Source organism: Pholcus phalangioides, unplaced genomic scaffold (assembly GCF_987345545.1).
Source record: "Pholcus phalangioides strain wild (caught in Gottingen) unplaced genomic scaffold, Ppha-v1.0 ptg000010l_1, whole genome shotgun sequence".
NCBI classification, from domain to species: Eukaryota; Metazoa; Arthropoda; class Arachnida; order Araneae; family Pholcidae; genus Pholcus; species Pholcus phalangioides.
In genome coordinates this window covers 2,112,593-2,129,801 of record NW_028301603.1, presented here as the reverse complement: position 1 = coordinate 2,129,801, position 17,209 = coordinate 2,112,593, and the positions used below count along the sequence as shown (strand labels likewise).

Genomic DNA, 17,209 nt, shown 5'->3' with positions numbered 1-17,209 from the left:
AATCGGTTAAAAATGGCAAACGTGTATTTACTTTCGATATTTTAATTTTTCACGAAAATATTTAATTTTTTTTCAAATATTTCGTCGGCTTGGGAGAGTAGGGGGACGCCTCTTCCCAATCAGTTAGAGCGCGGTCACACGGTTATAAATATTCAAATATAGTTAAACTTCGATTAACCGTCAGTTTTTGTTATCCGTCATCGTCTAAAAAAAACATACGGAAAACACAGCCCCAGGTTTTAAGATACAAAAAGATCGGATCACTGCTATGGTCTGCGCAAATGCCAGCGGCAATCGTAGATTGCCCCTGCTTGTGATTGGTAAATCCAAAAAAAACACGTGCTTTCAAAATTTTAAATGTGAACGCATTGTCTGTGAACTATTTATGCCCCAAAAAAAGTGCTTGGATGGACCAAACAATGTCTTCAGAATGGTTCCACAACCTTTTCGTGCCGAAAAGCAGTTGCGGCAGGAAGCACTGATGTTAATGGACAATGCCCTTAACACAGCCCCCTCCTTCTCCCAACGTATACAACTCCACTTATCCAGCCTATGGACCAGGGCATAATTGAAAACATAAAGCGCCGTTACAGGAAAGCTTTTATAGAAGGCTTGCCTTCATCTGATGATGCCATGACCGTCAAAGAATTTTGGAAGAGATACAACATAATACGGACATCATTTTCAACGTCGCCACTGCCTGGACTGACCTCATATTCAAGTTTATATTTAAATACAGAATAAATGTATTATTCACTATTGAAGGATTTTATTTCCATTTTCGTCCCAAGCTCGCAGTGAAATCACGTTACTGTACATGTGTATCAAGAGATTTCTGTTATTCGATTATCCGTCACAGCCCAGGTCCGGACGGTGACGGTTAATCGAAATTTTACTACATAAAAAAATTACTAGTAATTTGAATACTAGTAAATACTACTTAATATTAGTAAAAAAATTACAATTTCGAAAGAAAATACCTTTATATATTATTATAATCCATTTCTGTTAATTCCAATGCTATTTGAAGGGTAAGAACTCAAAATTTCTTTTCAAGAAATTCATTGCTACCCACCCTTTAAGCCATATATGGCAAACCCTTGACCCGCAGACCAAATGTAGCCCTGAAGATTATCTGATGGTGCTTGCCCCCTGAAAGCTAATTTTGTAATAATGAACTAAGCTGCACATTTACAAGTCGCTTAAATGACCCGTGGCACAATTCCCGAGAATTTAAGTGGCCCGTGGCAAATTTTCAGATCACTGAAGCAGGCCTCAAAGATCACTTTCTCCATTCAAAGATCACTTGAGTAACCGGCGACACAGTCCAGAACACTTGATCCGTGGCACATTAAGAGATCCTTGAGTGACATGTGGCACAGTTTTAGAGCACTTAAGTGGCCCCCAGTGCGGTTCTACATCACTCAAGTTATCCGCAGAACATTCCCAGATAATTTAAGTGATCCGTTATGCAGTTCCAGAGCATTTGAGCGGCTCGGAAACATTTTCATAGCACTTGAAGGATCCGTAGAACATTTAGGGATCGCTGAAGTGGCTCTGTAAGGGATTTACCATTAGGGAGAATGTTAGTTCAGGTGCCCAATAACTATAGAAAGGTTTTTCTCGTTTTTGGCGCACCGAATAAGATTCCATTAAGAATATTTCATATTTTCATAAAGGGTGGCTGATGACGCAAGCATCATCCAAACCTCCCTCCCCCTTGTCATCAAAAGTCAGCAAATTGGAATCCCCTCCCTCGATGCTGGCGTAATACTTGAATGACCCCCAACCATATCCACGCGAGCGAAGCCGCGGGTAACAGCTAGTTACTCATAAATTGAAATAAACAGAACGAAATATTAGAAAAAGAATTCATCTTTATTTTGTGTAGCAGTAGAATATTTTGTACCTCCACTTTTATGTACACGCGTAGGCTTAAGAGCGGGCTGCTGGACCCGCGATCACAATATTTTCTCTTTAATAAAGCATCTGTAAAGTTCCAAGATGGAATTCGAAACAGCATATGTGTATATTTGTCAAAAAAGTTGAGACACACACAATTCAAAAAGTTCCATAGGAATAACATCTTTTCCCATTTGTGCGAGATATATAATTGTGTGTATGCTATTTCATTATTGGTTTCATTGCCTGTAACAGCCTTCGGGGAAATCGACTTCCTGGGTGTGGTCCTGGCTCTTGCGCCTGACTTCGTACAGGATCCTGGTCTGCTGCTGTCTCAGGAGCTTCTTCGTCGAGTCGTCTTTGGTCGGGAGACAGTGGTAGCCGATCGTCTTCTTGACGTGGGTCTTGGCGACGCAACCGGGCCTGCATTCGGCCACGGGCTGAGTTGAGAAACAGGTCTGGGGAACTTTACCGGATGCGAGTTGAGTGACGTGGGTCTTCAGGTCCGTACATCCGGCTCCACCTGAAAAATCGGGAAATTCAAAAGCATGTACAAATATGTAATGAGATGGCCTTTATATGAGAGTTGAATATACAATGCTTGGGCAAAAAGAAAAAAAGAATCATATTCTAAATACTTCAATTTCCATTTCAGAAAAATTTAGTTCATATTCCATCCGTGACAAAAAAATTATTGTGCCATTAGATACGCCAGGACAAAAAAATTCGTCCGTAAAAGAGGGTTGACCGTTAATCAGGGGTTTGATACTTTTTTTATACAATGGGAAATTATTTTTTGGCCGCAAGAAAGGGGTACCGTTAAGAGAGGTTTTACTATAATGTTGTTAGCGAGGGCTATGAGCTGGGGAGGGGGAGGGAGACAAAGAGGGCAACTGCTTCGGTTAGCAAACATTAAGAGAGCTTCTTAAAAAACAAATTTTAAGAGGCAACAGAAAAACGTTTTAAAATCATTGAAATTTACACCGCTGTCGATGCAGAGAGCAACAGACCAACAATGATACAATTATTCCGATCATTACACTTCACTCACAATTTGATATACGTATAGATAGCACACTAAATATTTACACACACACGCACCACTAGGTGAATACTGAGGTGGTTTGGTACACACGCACCTTTCCAACGCAACTTAATTGGTAGTAAATTGTATTTGGCGATAGACCGGAGTTGGGCTTGGTTTGAAAGAAAGAGTGGTGTTGGAGACACCACTCTGTCTTGGTGTTCAAGACAGAGCTGAATAAACCCTCGCATAACTTTTACATGGGCTCTATATTGGACACTAAGTTTGTCTTACCTATGTTGGAGTCGGCCCACGTGTCCGAATGCTGTTTCATGCTCCTTGGCCAATACTTCGCAGTGCCAGTCAATAAATATATTTCGATCATGACATCGTCTTCAACCCTTAGGCCGGTATTACGCTATAAAAGTTTTCTAAAAGTTCTTTGACAAAATTTGAAAAATTCAACCAAATAGATTATCGGTTGCATTTGCTCAAATGTAACCTATGAGCTTTATTGGTTGGATTTTTCAAGTTTTATAAAAGGGATTTGATAAAACTTTTAAAGTATAATACCGGCTTTACAGCGGCATCTCGTAAAACTTGGTGGCTTGTATTTCGGCAATTACGGAGATATCTCGCCTTCCTAGAACCCCTTATTTCGGCAATCCCGAGCTCAGTTAGGGGTCATACAAGTATTACGTCAGCATCGGGGGGGGGGGCGGGTGGTTTCTGATTTGCTGACGTTTGGATGATGGGGGTGGGGGGTTTGAAGGTTGCTTACGTCATCAACCACCTTTTTTTTTGAAGATATGATTTATTCTAAGCTGTTGACGAAATTTTGCTGACAAGTGTGCTGTGATTTAGAATGCATTACATGAGAAAAAAAAAAAAGTTGAATATGGTCAGGACCAGCTAAGCAGTATCACAGCTCCCCCCCCCTTCGGGCAAAGTGATTATTCTAGGGGTCATCTACCACGCAAGAAATACGTGCAACTCAATTTACATACTCACTTTCGAAAATTTCACAGATCTAACTAACTTTCCTAAGGCCCTTTCTGCACTTTAAGCTCCCCATCCACACGAGCCATGCCCAGGTGCGTCCTGGCATGGTGCACCCATGAGGTCCCCTACAATATATATTTTATAAAGTTTTATAAAATTAAGCTGATCCCTTGCGAATGCGTGTGGATCACGTTATTATTATTATGCAAATTATCTCTTCATCTTCAGCAGCTTTAGCAAGGACCATGAGTTAAAGTAAGCTCCGTTGAAAAGAAGGGGCGTCTTTTCAAATGTAAAAAAAATCGATAAAAAAGGGGAAAAATTAAGAAATTATCCCTATACGTGTCCTTTTATCACCGTAAATTATGATGAATAGTACTGATTAACTGCAAAATTATGTCGTTATATCCGAGGTTGTTGCGTTTTCATTGACGTTATTGGTTATCATTATTCTCTACATGGGAGTTATTCAGAACCACCAATTATTACATTACAACCGAGGTCGCTATAACCGAGTTCATCTGTACACAGCTATTTATAGATAAAGTTGGTCATTAACTATGCTGAGATTGATTATAACACAGCTGATTTGATTTCATTACTGAGCATGGTGCATTGTTGACTTTTGATCAGCACAACCATTTGGCTATGCAGTGTGGATTTTATCCGATTACAAAGCTTTGAAATATTTGAGATGAATCGCAGATCTTACCTTCACCGTAGCAATGTTGTTCAATCTTGGGAACGGTGCAAGTATCCGACGGGATGGCAAAACTGTAAGCGTAGGCGTCTGTGGATGGCAAGTGGCAACCTTCTGTTGTGTCTTGTCCGTCGTACCTTTGGCCGTTGTAGTTTCCGCAAAGTCCGCACAATTTCGATCGGTAGAAGATCGAGTTCTGTTGAGCAAGAGAGACATAACACAAGAATTAATAACGAACTTCATTCACTAGCATTGCAATGTCCATGCAACAGCAAATGTCCAACTGCTAAAAGATTGCAATTCGGCACACCACAAAATAATTGTGAAATTTTGCGGCAAATACTATAGTCTCTCATACTATAGTCGAATCCCGTTATAACGAACTCCAAGGGAAAAATCACTTCGCTATTAAAGAAATTTCGTTATAACGGAATTCCAGGTTTATACATTGTTCCTATGTTAACTTATATGGTGACTGAATGAATGAATGAACGCCAGACGTTTGCCACTGGACTTATCCCGTTGCCGAGATCTCTTCCAGCCCAGCTTCGTGGCAGAGTCTGGAACACTTTATTTTGTGTAAAAAAAAAAGCAACACATGCAAACTTTTTCAACATATTTTCCCCGGACAATTGGGTACTGTCGCGATTGACAAATTTTGTGGTGATTACAGACGAGATAGGATTAGGAGTTGGAGAAGTTTCGGGGTTTAGTTAAGATGAATGTACACATAACTATGGAGGTATGTTTTAAAAGCAATTGAGTGCCCCCCCCCCCCCATGCCATCTCATCTGTTATCTTACTCTTGCCATATTATATACACAGGATATAAAAAGAAATGAGAATCTTATTGTGAATTATAAAATATCCATCGGAGCGAGTCTCACCTCGCTTAACACCTTATTGGTGAGCAAATGGGTTTGATAACTTGCGGACTAGAAGCCAGCATCAGTTTTATTGGGTTGAGTTCACTCGCTCTGGTGGATTTGATGAAAATATACAAAATACAAATATTGTGTGAGGGAATATACAATTAGGGATCCCCGGGGCCATCTCGCTTAGCACCTTACTCCGTCAGCAACATGAATACGACAATATGAGTACGCACGTGTATTGTGGACATGAAATGCATGAAGAACTTCAATAGAGCAAAGAGAAATACACATATACGCACATTTATATCTATATATATAAAATTGATTTTCTGCCTGCCTGTGACTTGAATGATAGGCTACTTTAAAATTTCGTCAGAACAGGACAAATGCCCCAGATGAGCAAAAAACTGTCGGGCAACAATGATTTTTGGGCCTCAACAATCACTTTCCGAACGTTTACTTTGGTTACCGTGGTTCCCTAGCAATGCGTTTCAGACGTGTTTATGCCTTTACAATGGTTTGTAACTTTTTCAATAGTAGTCAGAATCATCATCAGAATCACTTTGAGGGACAGGCAAAGGATGATCGCCATAGAAATCAGTGTTAAAATTACCAATTTTACTGTATAAATGCGGAAACTTAGTGGGGGTTTCCTGCCACATCAATAATTTTAAAAATGGTATTGAATTCTCGACTTTTGAAGTATTGAGTTCGCTTAGAGATATACGAAGCCCAGGAGATTAAATATGAAGTAATTAGCCGGACATTGTCTTTTCATATTCAACTGCATAAATTTATGCAGTTTAGGATGTTTTAAATTGAATTATGGGTCCGTAAAGTACATCGAAGAAATTCCGCATCTTTAATTCCGCAAGCATTTTTCGAAATAGAAACAGGCAGATAGATAACTTGAAGTTCAGGGGGGGGGGGGGGAATCGAAACACGTAGCGACCCTTTAAAAAAGGAAAAATATTCATTTCTACGTCTCTGAATCTAGATTTCTTTACTTCACGAGTCGCCATATTGGTGAACTTGGACACGGTTTGTATGTCCCTCAAAGAAAAATGGAGATATTACGTGATCCACAAAGCCTCATTGAAGAAAACCCGGGCAGCGCCGGGTATTATAGCTAGTACATATATATATATATAACTGCCAGGTCGAGTCGTCTCGCCCTAAACCTACTTTGGTGAGCAATGTGATCTTGGTTTAAATGGGGGATTGTCTGGAGAGAGCCTTAGCTAAGGATCAACTTCGGTCTTGGTGTTTTGGTTGACTCGATCTGGCTGGTTATATTTATATTTAAAAAAAAATGAATATATATAAAATATAAACTACATGTAATGGTTAAGATGAAATCATTCGTGTCGTCCCGCCTAGCTAGAATAGCGGCATGAAGGACACTTGTGGTTATCACATTTACATCATTGTAACGGGAATGTCATAAAAATTCTTAGTCCGGGTCCCGTTAGTACATGCTATATCATGTATTAGTAGTGGCAGTCATGTGGATATGATTTTTGTTGTTGTTTTTATCCATTTCTGTTTTTTCTCCCCCTTATTTGTGTAACATTTAAAACATTATTTTATAAATCTGGTGGACAGATTTTCTTGTTTTTCGTTATCGTGTATATATCTGACAAGGCTTGTAATCCTTGCTGCTATGTTTTTGTTTTTGATTATTTGAGTGAACCATTGTCTTCTATTGTTTTCGGAATATTTGTACATGTGTAGATGTTCAGTAAATTTTCACTCAGTGGCATAGTGAACAGGAGTACCCACCATACCGCAGGCACATTTGCCTGTTCGGCGGCGTCTCCGTTCGTGTAGATATACATATAGGGAATGGGCCGTGTCCTGTTATGAAGATAGTCACCTCCCTATTCCATTTTAGTGTGATGTGACTCGGGGGACAATTTCGTGCACTTTCCTAGCTGTTGTTCTTTGGTCCCAAATTTGCTGCCATTTCTGGAGGGTTGCTTGTTTAACTTGTCGCTTCAGGAGCGTTAGTGGGAAAGGGCTATCAAGTTTATTGTCACAGTTGATTGCAGCTTTGGCTAGAGAGTCTGCTCTCTCGTTTCCAAGATTACCTTCATGGGCCTTGGTCCAACCTAGGAAAAGTTTTGGGTTATCTAATAGACGCCGCCTCTATACACGTACTATTGCGTTTCTATTTGTTGGATCTAGAAGTGCTTGAAGGGAGGAGCGGCTATCAGTTATTATTAAAACTCGCTCTTCTGCTCCCGTTGCGTATTGTGCAGCTGCTTCTATCGATAACAATTCTGCTTGGAAGTTACTATTGTTTTTATCTAGCGCTGCTTGCCACGTTTGCTTTTCTGTATTGTTTGTGTATACACAATAGGCTGCCCCGACGCCTTCATCGGGTTTGGAGCCATCTGTGTATATGTGGGTGTTTGTTAGTTTTATATCGTGGCCGTCAATCAAATGGTTAATCTGGTGACTGGAAAGTGTTAGTTAAAACGGGATTCGACTGGATTGGGGGGGGGGGTGGTCTTTTTTCCGCCTAAGCTGTTAAACAATTTCAGTGAATTTCATACTACCTAAATTTATCTTCTCTGCAGATCTGAACATTCCCGAAACATACAACAGCAGTTTTTTTATTCGAATTCGTATATAGATGGCGTTTACAAAAATATACAAAAAAAGTATAAGTAAACGTCTTATGAGACGAATGCTTACCACGAGGTAGATTAGCTGCCCGTCGTATTCGACACCGACGCCGTATTTTATTGACTGTAGGTTGTAGAAAGAAGCGATCTTGTAGATGTAGAAATCGGGTTCCTTGCTGTCCGGAGTCTCGTAGAAGTAATAAGGCTCGTTTGTTCCAACGGGGACTTTCTTGCCGTCAACCCTCACGATGAGGTTCGAATCGTCGGACACTGGAAGGATCTCAACCTTGTGTTTGCCCAAAAACACTTTGAGTTGCTAGCGAAGGAGAAAGAAAAAAGTTGAAATTATTGGGCGTTTTGGATTTTCAACATTAAGCTTATTGGATGAGTCGATGATCCAGAAAAGTTTTGGGTATAACAGGTAGATCGGCTTACCCTCTTATATTTCGGGTGGTTGATATTTCCTGTCAACACCATGTAGTTTTGTTGAGGTGAACAGTCTTGGGCTACCACGACGTCACAATCAATAGGTGGCAGTTTGTAGATGAATCGGTCGAAGGTGTAGACCACGTCCTGGTCGAGCAAGCAGTAGTCTGAAAATGAATGACACGAAATATGAATCACCACGTACACTAAAGCCCCGTTTACATGTGCCATAAAATATCCCGGTAAGTTACTCGTAACAGGAATTTTTGCTACAACCCGTTTACATGGCGTCAGGACCGTCATTTCAACTTTTTCCGTGGGGGGGGGGGGGCAAAGCATATGTACTCAATGTATGTATGTATATATATACGGGGTGATTATAAAAAAACTATCCCGACATATGGGCCCCTAACTATCATACCATTCACAGAAACTGGATGAAATTTTGGCATAAGGTATTTTGAGGTATGCGCTCAAGAATGATATGGAAAACAACAATGTCACTCTAACAGTTACGGTTACAGTGAGAACATTTCGAAAATATCAAATGGCAACACCAAGTTTTTTGTATTGGAATGTGATCTCCATTGTGAAAAACCCTAAATAGCGTTGGAATGGCACCTGTAGCACGAAAATCCCCGGAGCTAAGAAAGTAAAAAGGACTTTGCCGTGCACCAGAGCATTAATGTTCGTTTCATTCGTCTGAGTTCCCAGCCTGATTAGTCCTCCACAAGGTCATGTGGAAACACAATAAAATGCTTTATTTTATGCTGCTTCTCTGTCCTTATTGGTTGTCCTCACTTTTAGCCTATCTACCGCCGGTGATTTTCATGCTACAGTTGCCGTTCGAACGCTATGTAGGGTTTTTCACAATGGAGATCACATTCCAATACAAAAAACTTGGGGTTGCCATTTGATATTTTCGAAATTTTCTCACTGTAACCGTAACTGTTAGAGTGACACTGTTGTTTTCCATATCATTCTTGAGCGCATACATCAAAATACCTTATGCCAAAATTTCATTCAGTTTCTGTGAATGGTATGATAGTTAGGGGCCCATATGTCGGGATAGTTTTTTTATAATCACCCTGTATATATATATATATATATATATATATATATATATATATATATATATATATATATATATATATATATATATATATATATATATATATATATTTTTAGTGTATTTTCAAAAGCCTGTCCCCCCGTCCCAAATGACGGGCCTGCATGGCGTGTTTAGTTTATGCCGGTATTGCCATCTCTTCTTTCCGGAAGTCGTCACTGGTTACGCGGGTTGAACGGAAGTAGTTGTTCAAGATGGCTAACGAAGGAGCTTACAGTAGTTTTCGCGGCACAAATGATTATGGGAGAGGAGATCGGAGTCACTCCCCATTGTTCCGCAACAAAGATGGGACTCATCTGACGGATCTTCGTCCCTCTTTGTGGTCATGCTGGTAATAATCACCAAAGCGACCCCCCCCCCCAATCTTGCGCATGTAAACGGGGCTTAAGTTGCACACGGAGAACAGATACATGAATACAGATCAATCCGTCTTTACGCATGGGCCCACCCGGGGACCTCAAGGGAAGAGGGCCTCAGAGAAATCAGAACCGGTTGAAATTTCTGGGCCTCAGAAGAATGAATCACTTGGCCCGGGGGTCCACGATGCTCTTGAGACGGCCCTGAATACAGTACACGTATTTTGGAAGAATCGAGTTTTTGAAGGAAAAAAAATGATAGTAAACTGCCTCTCACGTTTGTTGAAAGACCTCTTGATGTCAACGTCCTGGTAAAATGGTGCAGAGATGAACGGTTCGTAATTTGGAACGTACACGTGAGTGTAATGGCTCTCGCTCTTGGGTTTCCTGACCCGGATGTCCGCGACAGGATAAATAGCGGAGAAGTTAGCCTCGAAGTGCAGTTCGTCTTCTGGGTTGTTGACGCCAATGACGTTGTGATCGGCGTCGTCGTACATCAAGTGCCTCAGGAATCCACCGAGTTTGTAGGTGCAGTTCAAGAACTCCGGCGTGAGCTGTAGGGTTAAAGCGAACACATGAGAACTATCACTTAAAGACAAAGCTATAATACAAAAGAATGTCACACGCAATTTAAAAAATTATGTTGGTAATTAACCATCTTTATGTACACAATCTCTTTAGGCAAAATTTTCGACGAAGCGACGTGTGCAGTTGAACTGGCAGAGATAAATCTCCAAAACTGGTATCATTGTTCATATCTATGAAACGAACGGGAGGGGGGGGGGAGATGAGAGGAGAGCATTGCCATCATTCTTTCTCGCTCTCCCAGCCACACTTTCTCTACGTCAAACAGTCGCATGGCAGGAAACATCAAACGATTACGCTGAGGTAAAGGGGGGAAAAAACAACAAATTTTTCTTTCAAAGGGTTACCAATGGAAGGGGGGGGGAGTGAGAGCTCGAATGTATATTTTTTCCTTATACACAGGGCCGAGGTATCTCGTCCTGATCGTTAAGGTGCTAATATCCAAAGGATCCTAAATCAAAAATTGCTGATTTTCTATATTCTCATAAGGGAAGATATTTTTACTCGTTAATCTACCACGTAACATCCTAAATATTTTTAATTGGACCCCGATGTAACGAGCTCCGATTTAACGAATTCCTCGAATTTCTTAAGAAGTTTCCGTCGTTTATTTGTGCTAATATTGATTCCGATATAACGAGTTTCCTCGATTTAAAGAATAAAAATTTTGGTTTCAGTTGATTCGTTAAATCGGGATTCGACCACATATATTTTTCTTACATGTAAATCGTTTTGAATTTATCGTAAAGAATTCCGTAATATCCGTTGTCATAAGCGAGCGTATCCTATAAACGCTTTCTATTCTATATTTATTTCTTATTAACACTTAAACGACCGCTAACGAGATTTCTCGTGTTTCAATGCTGAGACGTAAAAGACCGGCAACGAGGGAGAGATTTCTCGATTTTTAATTTCATGCACTATTTCAATTCAGAATTGGTGATTTCAATGCCCCGCATCCAATCACTATGCGATACTTGTGAGTCAATCAGGAAGATTCTACGACAAAATAGGAAGAATCGAAATAGGGTGCTGCGTTTTAAAATGTGGTAGTCTGAATATGTGCAAGTCTTCAGACTTGCTAGGTAGTCTGAATGACGTTTATGACAAACAGTGCGGAGGGTTTTCCTAGGAGTAAAACTGCGCTGTGAAAACGCTGATTGGTTAAAAACCTGAAATTCAGGGTTTTTTGACCAATCAGCATTTTTACGTTGCGCGCGCGCTGAAGAAACCTGCTCCTAGGAAAACCCGGCTTAGGAGGTGCTGGTGGAATCCAACTCGACACAGATGCCCGTTCTCCCCTCCCCGTAGTCTTGCCAGCGTGCTCCTTCGTAGTCTTCGAAGTCAAAGAAAAGATAATAACGAACAGAATGCCTCCAAATCGTTCATTACAGCAGTATGTTTTCCACATGACCGCCACCAGAGGGAATAACACATTGCAGGCGAGTCACAAATCAACGGCAGAGTGCAGCATTGTCCACATACACGGTCTACACCGGCGAACTGGTGTAGGAGCGCAAGTTCTTATAACCGTCTCATCTGCATATTTCCACCAAAGTCGCTCGTACGAGCGCTACCTATCGGCTGTTTTTTGAGTTGTTTTTTCCTGTCTTAACAAAATTCCCGTGACTTAGTGATACTAACCCTGCAAACCGTTTTTTACTTAGGATATTTTTCCGGTTTTTATTAATTTTTAAAAGTTTCTACGGACTTTTTGCCCACCCTGTACATTGTAAATAAATAGAATTTGTACGATCAGCTCAAATGACTTCTGTTATTCATCATTAAAGTACATGACATTGCTAATAAGTTTTGCACCTTGCATCGCATAAATCAAACACTTTCTAGAGACAGAAGGCCTCTGCAGTCTGCTTGTGACGCCAGTAAGTAGTCCAGTTTCCCTTAGAATATTCAGGCGGAAAAATTCCCTGTTCGTCCTAGTATAATCGATATGAGGAAAAGAAATGATCGGGGCGATTTCTATGCCCTACATCCAATCACTATGCGGTATTTGTGAGCCAATCAGGAAGATTTTACTCCAAAATAAGAAGAAACGGAATAGGATGCTGCGTTTTAAAATGCTTGCTAGGTAGTCTGAATGACGTTTATGGCAACAGTGCAGAGGCTTTCTATCTCTAGGAGGTGCTGGTAAAACGCGATGTCTATTAGATTTTGGTTTTTGTTCTCTCTGTGTGTGTGCCACTGTGATCATAATGTTTGGAGATCTTAAAAAAACAAGCTACTTACTTTCTCATGTTTCACGTGGAAAGTGTACTTATGCACATTGTACGACAGGTATATGTAATCGATGCAGCTCTTCGGGTAGATCTGGCCTTGTTGCTGGTCCTTGCGGCACTGTTGGTAGAAATGTGCGTATGGATTGTAGTGCTCCACAGTGTCGGGCTGCTCCCGATTGCGCTCCAACTCTACCTGTTCGTCGGTCGTGCTGAACTGGCTCTGGACTACGATCTGCAACGTACCACGAGAAGGGAAAAAAGTTTTAAATTTTTCTTTACGGTTAGAAAATTAGTCGACAAGTACGCCATATTATGATTCATTTATACCTTCTGGTCGGAGTGACAGTCTTTTCCGAAGTGGACCTTGATTTTGCCTTCGGCGGTACGATCGATTCCAACGCTGTCCATTGAGTACATCTTCTCGAGATCGTAGTCTGGGTATTTCAGGAAAGCACTACCGCAGATCTATAAACGAAAAAATTGATGTTAAATGTAGTTTCTTGCAGTACATGCAGAAAAAAATAAAAGGCACGTCGCATGAGGAGAGAAATTTTTTTTCGAATACTTGCCCTGAAGTTCTCGGTCTCGCTGCTGGTCATTGGGGTTCTTCGGTAGTACAAGTTCAGCTTGTGATAGAACCTGGTGAAGTCACTCGAGTAGACGATTTCACCTTCGATTTTCCTCTCTTTGGATCCTCTGGCTATGATCTGTCCTTCAAGTATTGAGGTCAAAAACGCCTTGCCGGATTTCGAGTGACCGTATTCCTTGAATTCGGGATCTGCGAGGGGTGATGCAGGTCTCTGGGCATCTTCTCTGTAACATGAGAACTGGAAAGAATTCTCAACCTATAAAAAAAATGAGATGAATGAAAATTATGAATTGGATCTGCATATTTTGTAATTTTCTTTTTTCCCATGGGTAATTCAGTTAGACTATTTGGTAAATCGAACCCACCTCAGTGGTGGCATCCTTGTCAGCAGCCTGCAGGACAACGTCATAGTGGTAGGGTTCGAACTGCGGGTTCGCGTAGAGGTAATAGAACTTTTCTCTGAAGTCCTTTCGCGTCATGAAGTTGAACCAAGATCCGAGGTCATTCCACTCGTTGTCGTAGTCCTTCGTGATATGAAATCCCAAACCTAAGGCATCGTGGAAGAACTTCCTCTCGATCTTTGAAAGCAGAGAAAACAAAAGATTGTCACTACAACGACAATACTGTAAGTAGTTAATGTAGGATTGAAGCGACGTGATCTCTTCCCATTCTCACCTGTTTCTTGTGTCCCACTCGGCGAACCGGCAGGTAACGTTCTTCGGAGTCGACTGGGACGTGGTTGTTGTACTGATCGATGAACGTGAAGGGTTCGTAGTGGAAGTGGTAGATTTCGTGGGGAACGACCGGCCGCCACTTGGTGGTCAGCTTAGTGGTCTGCAAGTCCAGCTTGAAGTCGATCTTCGTTGGCAATGAAACCGTGCTGCGCCTGTTTATTCCAGCACCGAATGTCATCATCTCGAAGGGGACCACAGCACCGATAGATGCGTACAGATTCTTGTCGGCTCTGATCGGATGAAAAACAAAATTATAGAAATATCAGAGTCGCGGCTGAGTTTTTTCTCCGGTTGGAAAATCAGGCAATCTATCGAAGCTGTCATTTTTCAGACTGAAAATCGGTCGAAAAATCGTTATAGGCGAATCAATGTTACTACTACTAATAATTGAGTCGTACAAAAAGATTTAGGAATGTTCACACTCACATGATGTGCCCATCGATGTTTACTTCGACGTCGGTGGGTAGTTTGTTCTGTCTGTCCTCCCCGAAGAAGGATGGGTTGACTTTGAACTCGAGGTTGTTGTTCTTGTGGTAGAAATACATGGGCTGTTTGTAATCGAATATGATCGGAAGACCAGCTTCACTCGGGATCAAATACAACTTGTCGATGGCGAGGAAGAACCTTTGGTAATGGAATTGCGGCAGCTTGCTGTACCTGGCCGGGTAGTTCGGGATTGAAAAACCGCCTGGGGATAAATTTCAAAGGATTATCATATTAGGGCTCTTAAGAATTAGTTTTCCATAAAAATGCCCTTGTGACTGTGCGATGTTTCTCAATACTCACCCTCTTTGAAGAAACTCTCGAAGGTTGACTCGTTGAAATACAAGAAAGAGATGTGGTTACCCATGTACTTGAAGAAAATCTCTCCACGAATCTCTGGATAAGCTTGAGTCTTGACCTGAAGCTGTAAAGTATGGCTTATTAGTAAACTGTATAAGGGGTCATTCAAGTATTATTTCAGCATCAATGGGGGGAAAGGTTTCCGATTTGCTGACTTTTGATGACGGGCGGGGGAGGGGGGGTTTGAATAATGCTTACGTCACCAACCACCCTTTATAAAAACATGAAATATTCTCAATGGCATCTTACTTAGTGCGCCAGAAACGAGGAAAGACCTTTCGTTAGTTTGCGAGCACCTGAACTAACGTTCTTTCTGTTGTTAAGTCCTCTACAGCAGTGGTTCTCAACCTTCAGAAGCCCGTGGCTTGGTTCAATTCTTTATTTGCTTACAAGCACGACTAATGGGAAATGAATGGGGGGTGGAAGAGAGAGTATGGAACGATGAATCACTCGCGGCCCGGTTTGATTGATGTCAGAACCGAATGTTTTGTGAATCCAAGTGATCTGAAAATGTATCCGGGCCGCATAAGTGATCTGGAACTGTGCCACGCATCACTCAAGTGATCCGGACTCCTGCCATGGATTACTTAAATAATTTTGGAATGTGCCGCGGGTAGCTTGAGTGATGTAAAACCGCACTGGGGGCCGCTTTAGTGCTGTATAACTGTGCCACGTGTCACTCAAGGGATGTCTAAATGTGCCACTGATTGCTCAAGTGTTCTGTAACTGTGCCGTGGGGGTCATTGAATTAAGTGATCAGTGAATGTGTCACGGGCCTACTTGAGTGATCTAAAAATATGCCGCAAGTCGCTTAAATGCAATGGAATTGTGCCACGGGTCACTTAAGCGATCTGTAAATGTGCCGCTCAGTTCATTTTTACAAAATTAGGTTTGAGGTTGCAGGCCACATCAGAAATTTTGAGTTTTCAACTGAATTTCAACTGAAAATCGGACGAAAAATCGTTATATGCGAATCAACGCCTGAAATCAAGGTGCGTTATAGGCAATCGAAATGCGTAGGGCCCTGAAAATTTTCGTTATATGTAAAAATCTGGTCACATCCGTAAATTCGTTACAAGCGAGTCCGACTGTATTTACGTACCGTCGTCATACTAATTGATTTTTAAGCAGTATCTTCACAGGGCTTTCCCCGGCTTACCTTCTCCTGGATCTCCTTGCGTTCTTTCTCGACGTTTCCGATGTCCCTCTTGGACCTCTTCTTGAAAAGATCGAACACGGACCTCTTGCCATACGCTCCTCTGGGTCCGAAGATTCTATCGACAAACTTTTCGAGTCCGTATTGCTTGAAGCCGACGCCAAAGGTATCCAGTGACTTGCCACCGAGGAAATCGTTGACTCCTAGGTACACAGTCCTGGGAATGTAACCGGTGTCGCTGGCGAAGTATGCGAATTTTGTATTTCCTCCAAAGTTGTAATCCTCTACAACAATTCAAGAATAAAATGTCGTCGGATCATCAGAACATGATTTATATTTAAGACTAGCTATAATACCCGGCGCTGCCCGGGTTTTCCTCAATGAGGCTTTTTGGATGACGTGATATCTCCCTCTTTCTTTGAGGGACATACAACACAGGGCCGTCATTTCAACTTTTTCCCGGGGGGGGGGCAAAGCACAAGTACTCAATGTATATATATATATTTGTGTGTATATATATATATATATATATATATATATATATATACAGTGTATTTTCAAAAGCCAGGGGAGGGGGCCCCAAATGACGGGCCTGACATACAAATTGTGTCCACGTTAACCAATATATGGTGACTTCCTGCGTGACTCATAAAATAAACAAATCTAGATTTAAAGAAACGTAGAAATAAAAATATTTTCTTTCCTTTTTTTAAGGGGCACTAGGTATTTCGATCCCCTTCCCGAACTTCAAGTTATCTATTTCTGCCTATTTCAGCTCCCAAAAATGCTTAATTAAAGCTGTGGAATTTCTTCGATGTACTTTATGGGCCCATAATTAATTTTAAAACAACCTAAACTATATGTGAATTTATGCAGTTGAATATGAAAAGCCACAATACGGAGACATTAATTTTCATGCTTGAGAAGATATAAATAAACGGTTGAAATATCAATGGTTATTGCATGGATATATATCCAACTCAAAAGTAGGTCCGGGGCTAATTACTTCCTATTTAATCTC

At 41.2% G+C, this 17,209-nt stretch overlaps 1 protein-coding gene across 1 annotated transcript in view; it reads right to left on the bottom strand.

The window, feature by feature from the left end:
* Nucleotides 1-1,859: 1,859 nt before the first annotated feature.
* Nucleotides 1,860-17,209, bottom strand: part of cv-d (vitellogenin-like lipoprotein) — a 49,640-nt gene continuing 34,290 nt past the window's right edge. The window contains exons 15-27 of the mRNA XM_089237424.1: nucleotides 16,192-16,472; nucleotides 14,976-15,096; nucleotides 14,616-14,877; nucleotides 14,131-14,419; nucleotides 13,821-14,033; nucleotides 13,436-13,711; nucleotides 13,194-13,331; nucleotides 12,877-13,098; nucleotides 10,322-10,598; nucleotides 8,569-8,726; nucleotides 8,204-8,449; nucleotides 4,641-4,824; nucleotides 1,860-2,425 (exon numbers count right to left, since the gene is read on the bottom strand). Of these exons, the coding sequence (XP_089093550.1) occupies nucleotides 2,142-2,425; nucleotides 4,641-4,824; nucleotides 8,204-8,449; nucleotides 8,569-8,726; nucleotides 10,322-10,598; nucleotides 12,877-13,098; nucleotides 13,194-13,331; nucleotides 13,436-13,711; nucleotides 13,821-14,033; nucleotides 14,131-14,419; nucleotides 14,616-14,877; nucleotides 14,976-15,096; nucleotides 16,192-16,472 (2,951 nt within the window). The 3' untranslated portion in view covers nucleotides 1,860-2,141. The remainder of the gene's footprint in view (nucleotides 2,426-4,640; nucleotides 4,825-8,203; nucleotides 8,450-8,568; nucleotides 8,727-10,321; nucleotides 10,599-12,876; nucleotides 13,099-13,193; nucleotides 13,332-13,435; nucleotides 13,712-13,820; nucleotides 14,034-14,130; nucleotides 14,420-14,615; nucleotides 14,878-14,975; nucleotides 15,097-16,191; nucleotides 16,473-17,209) is intronic.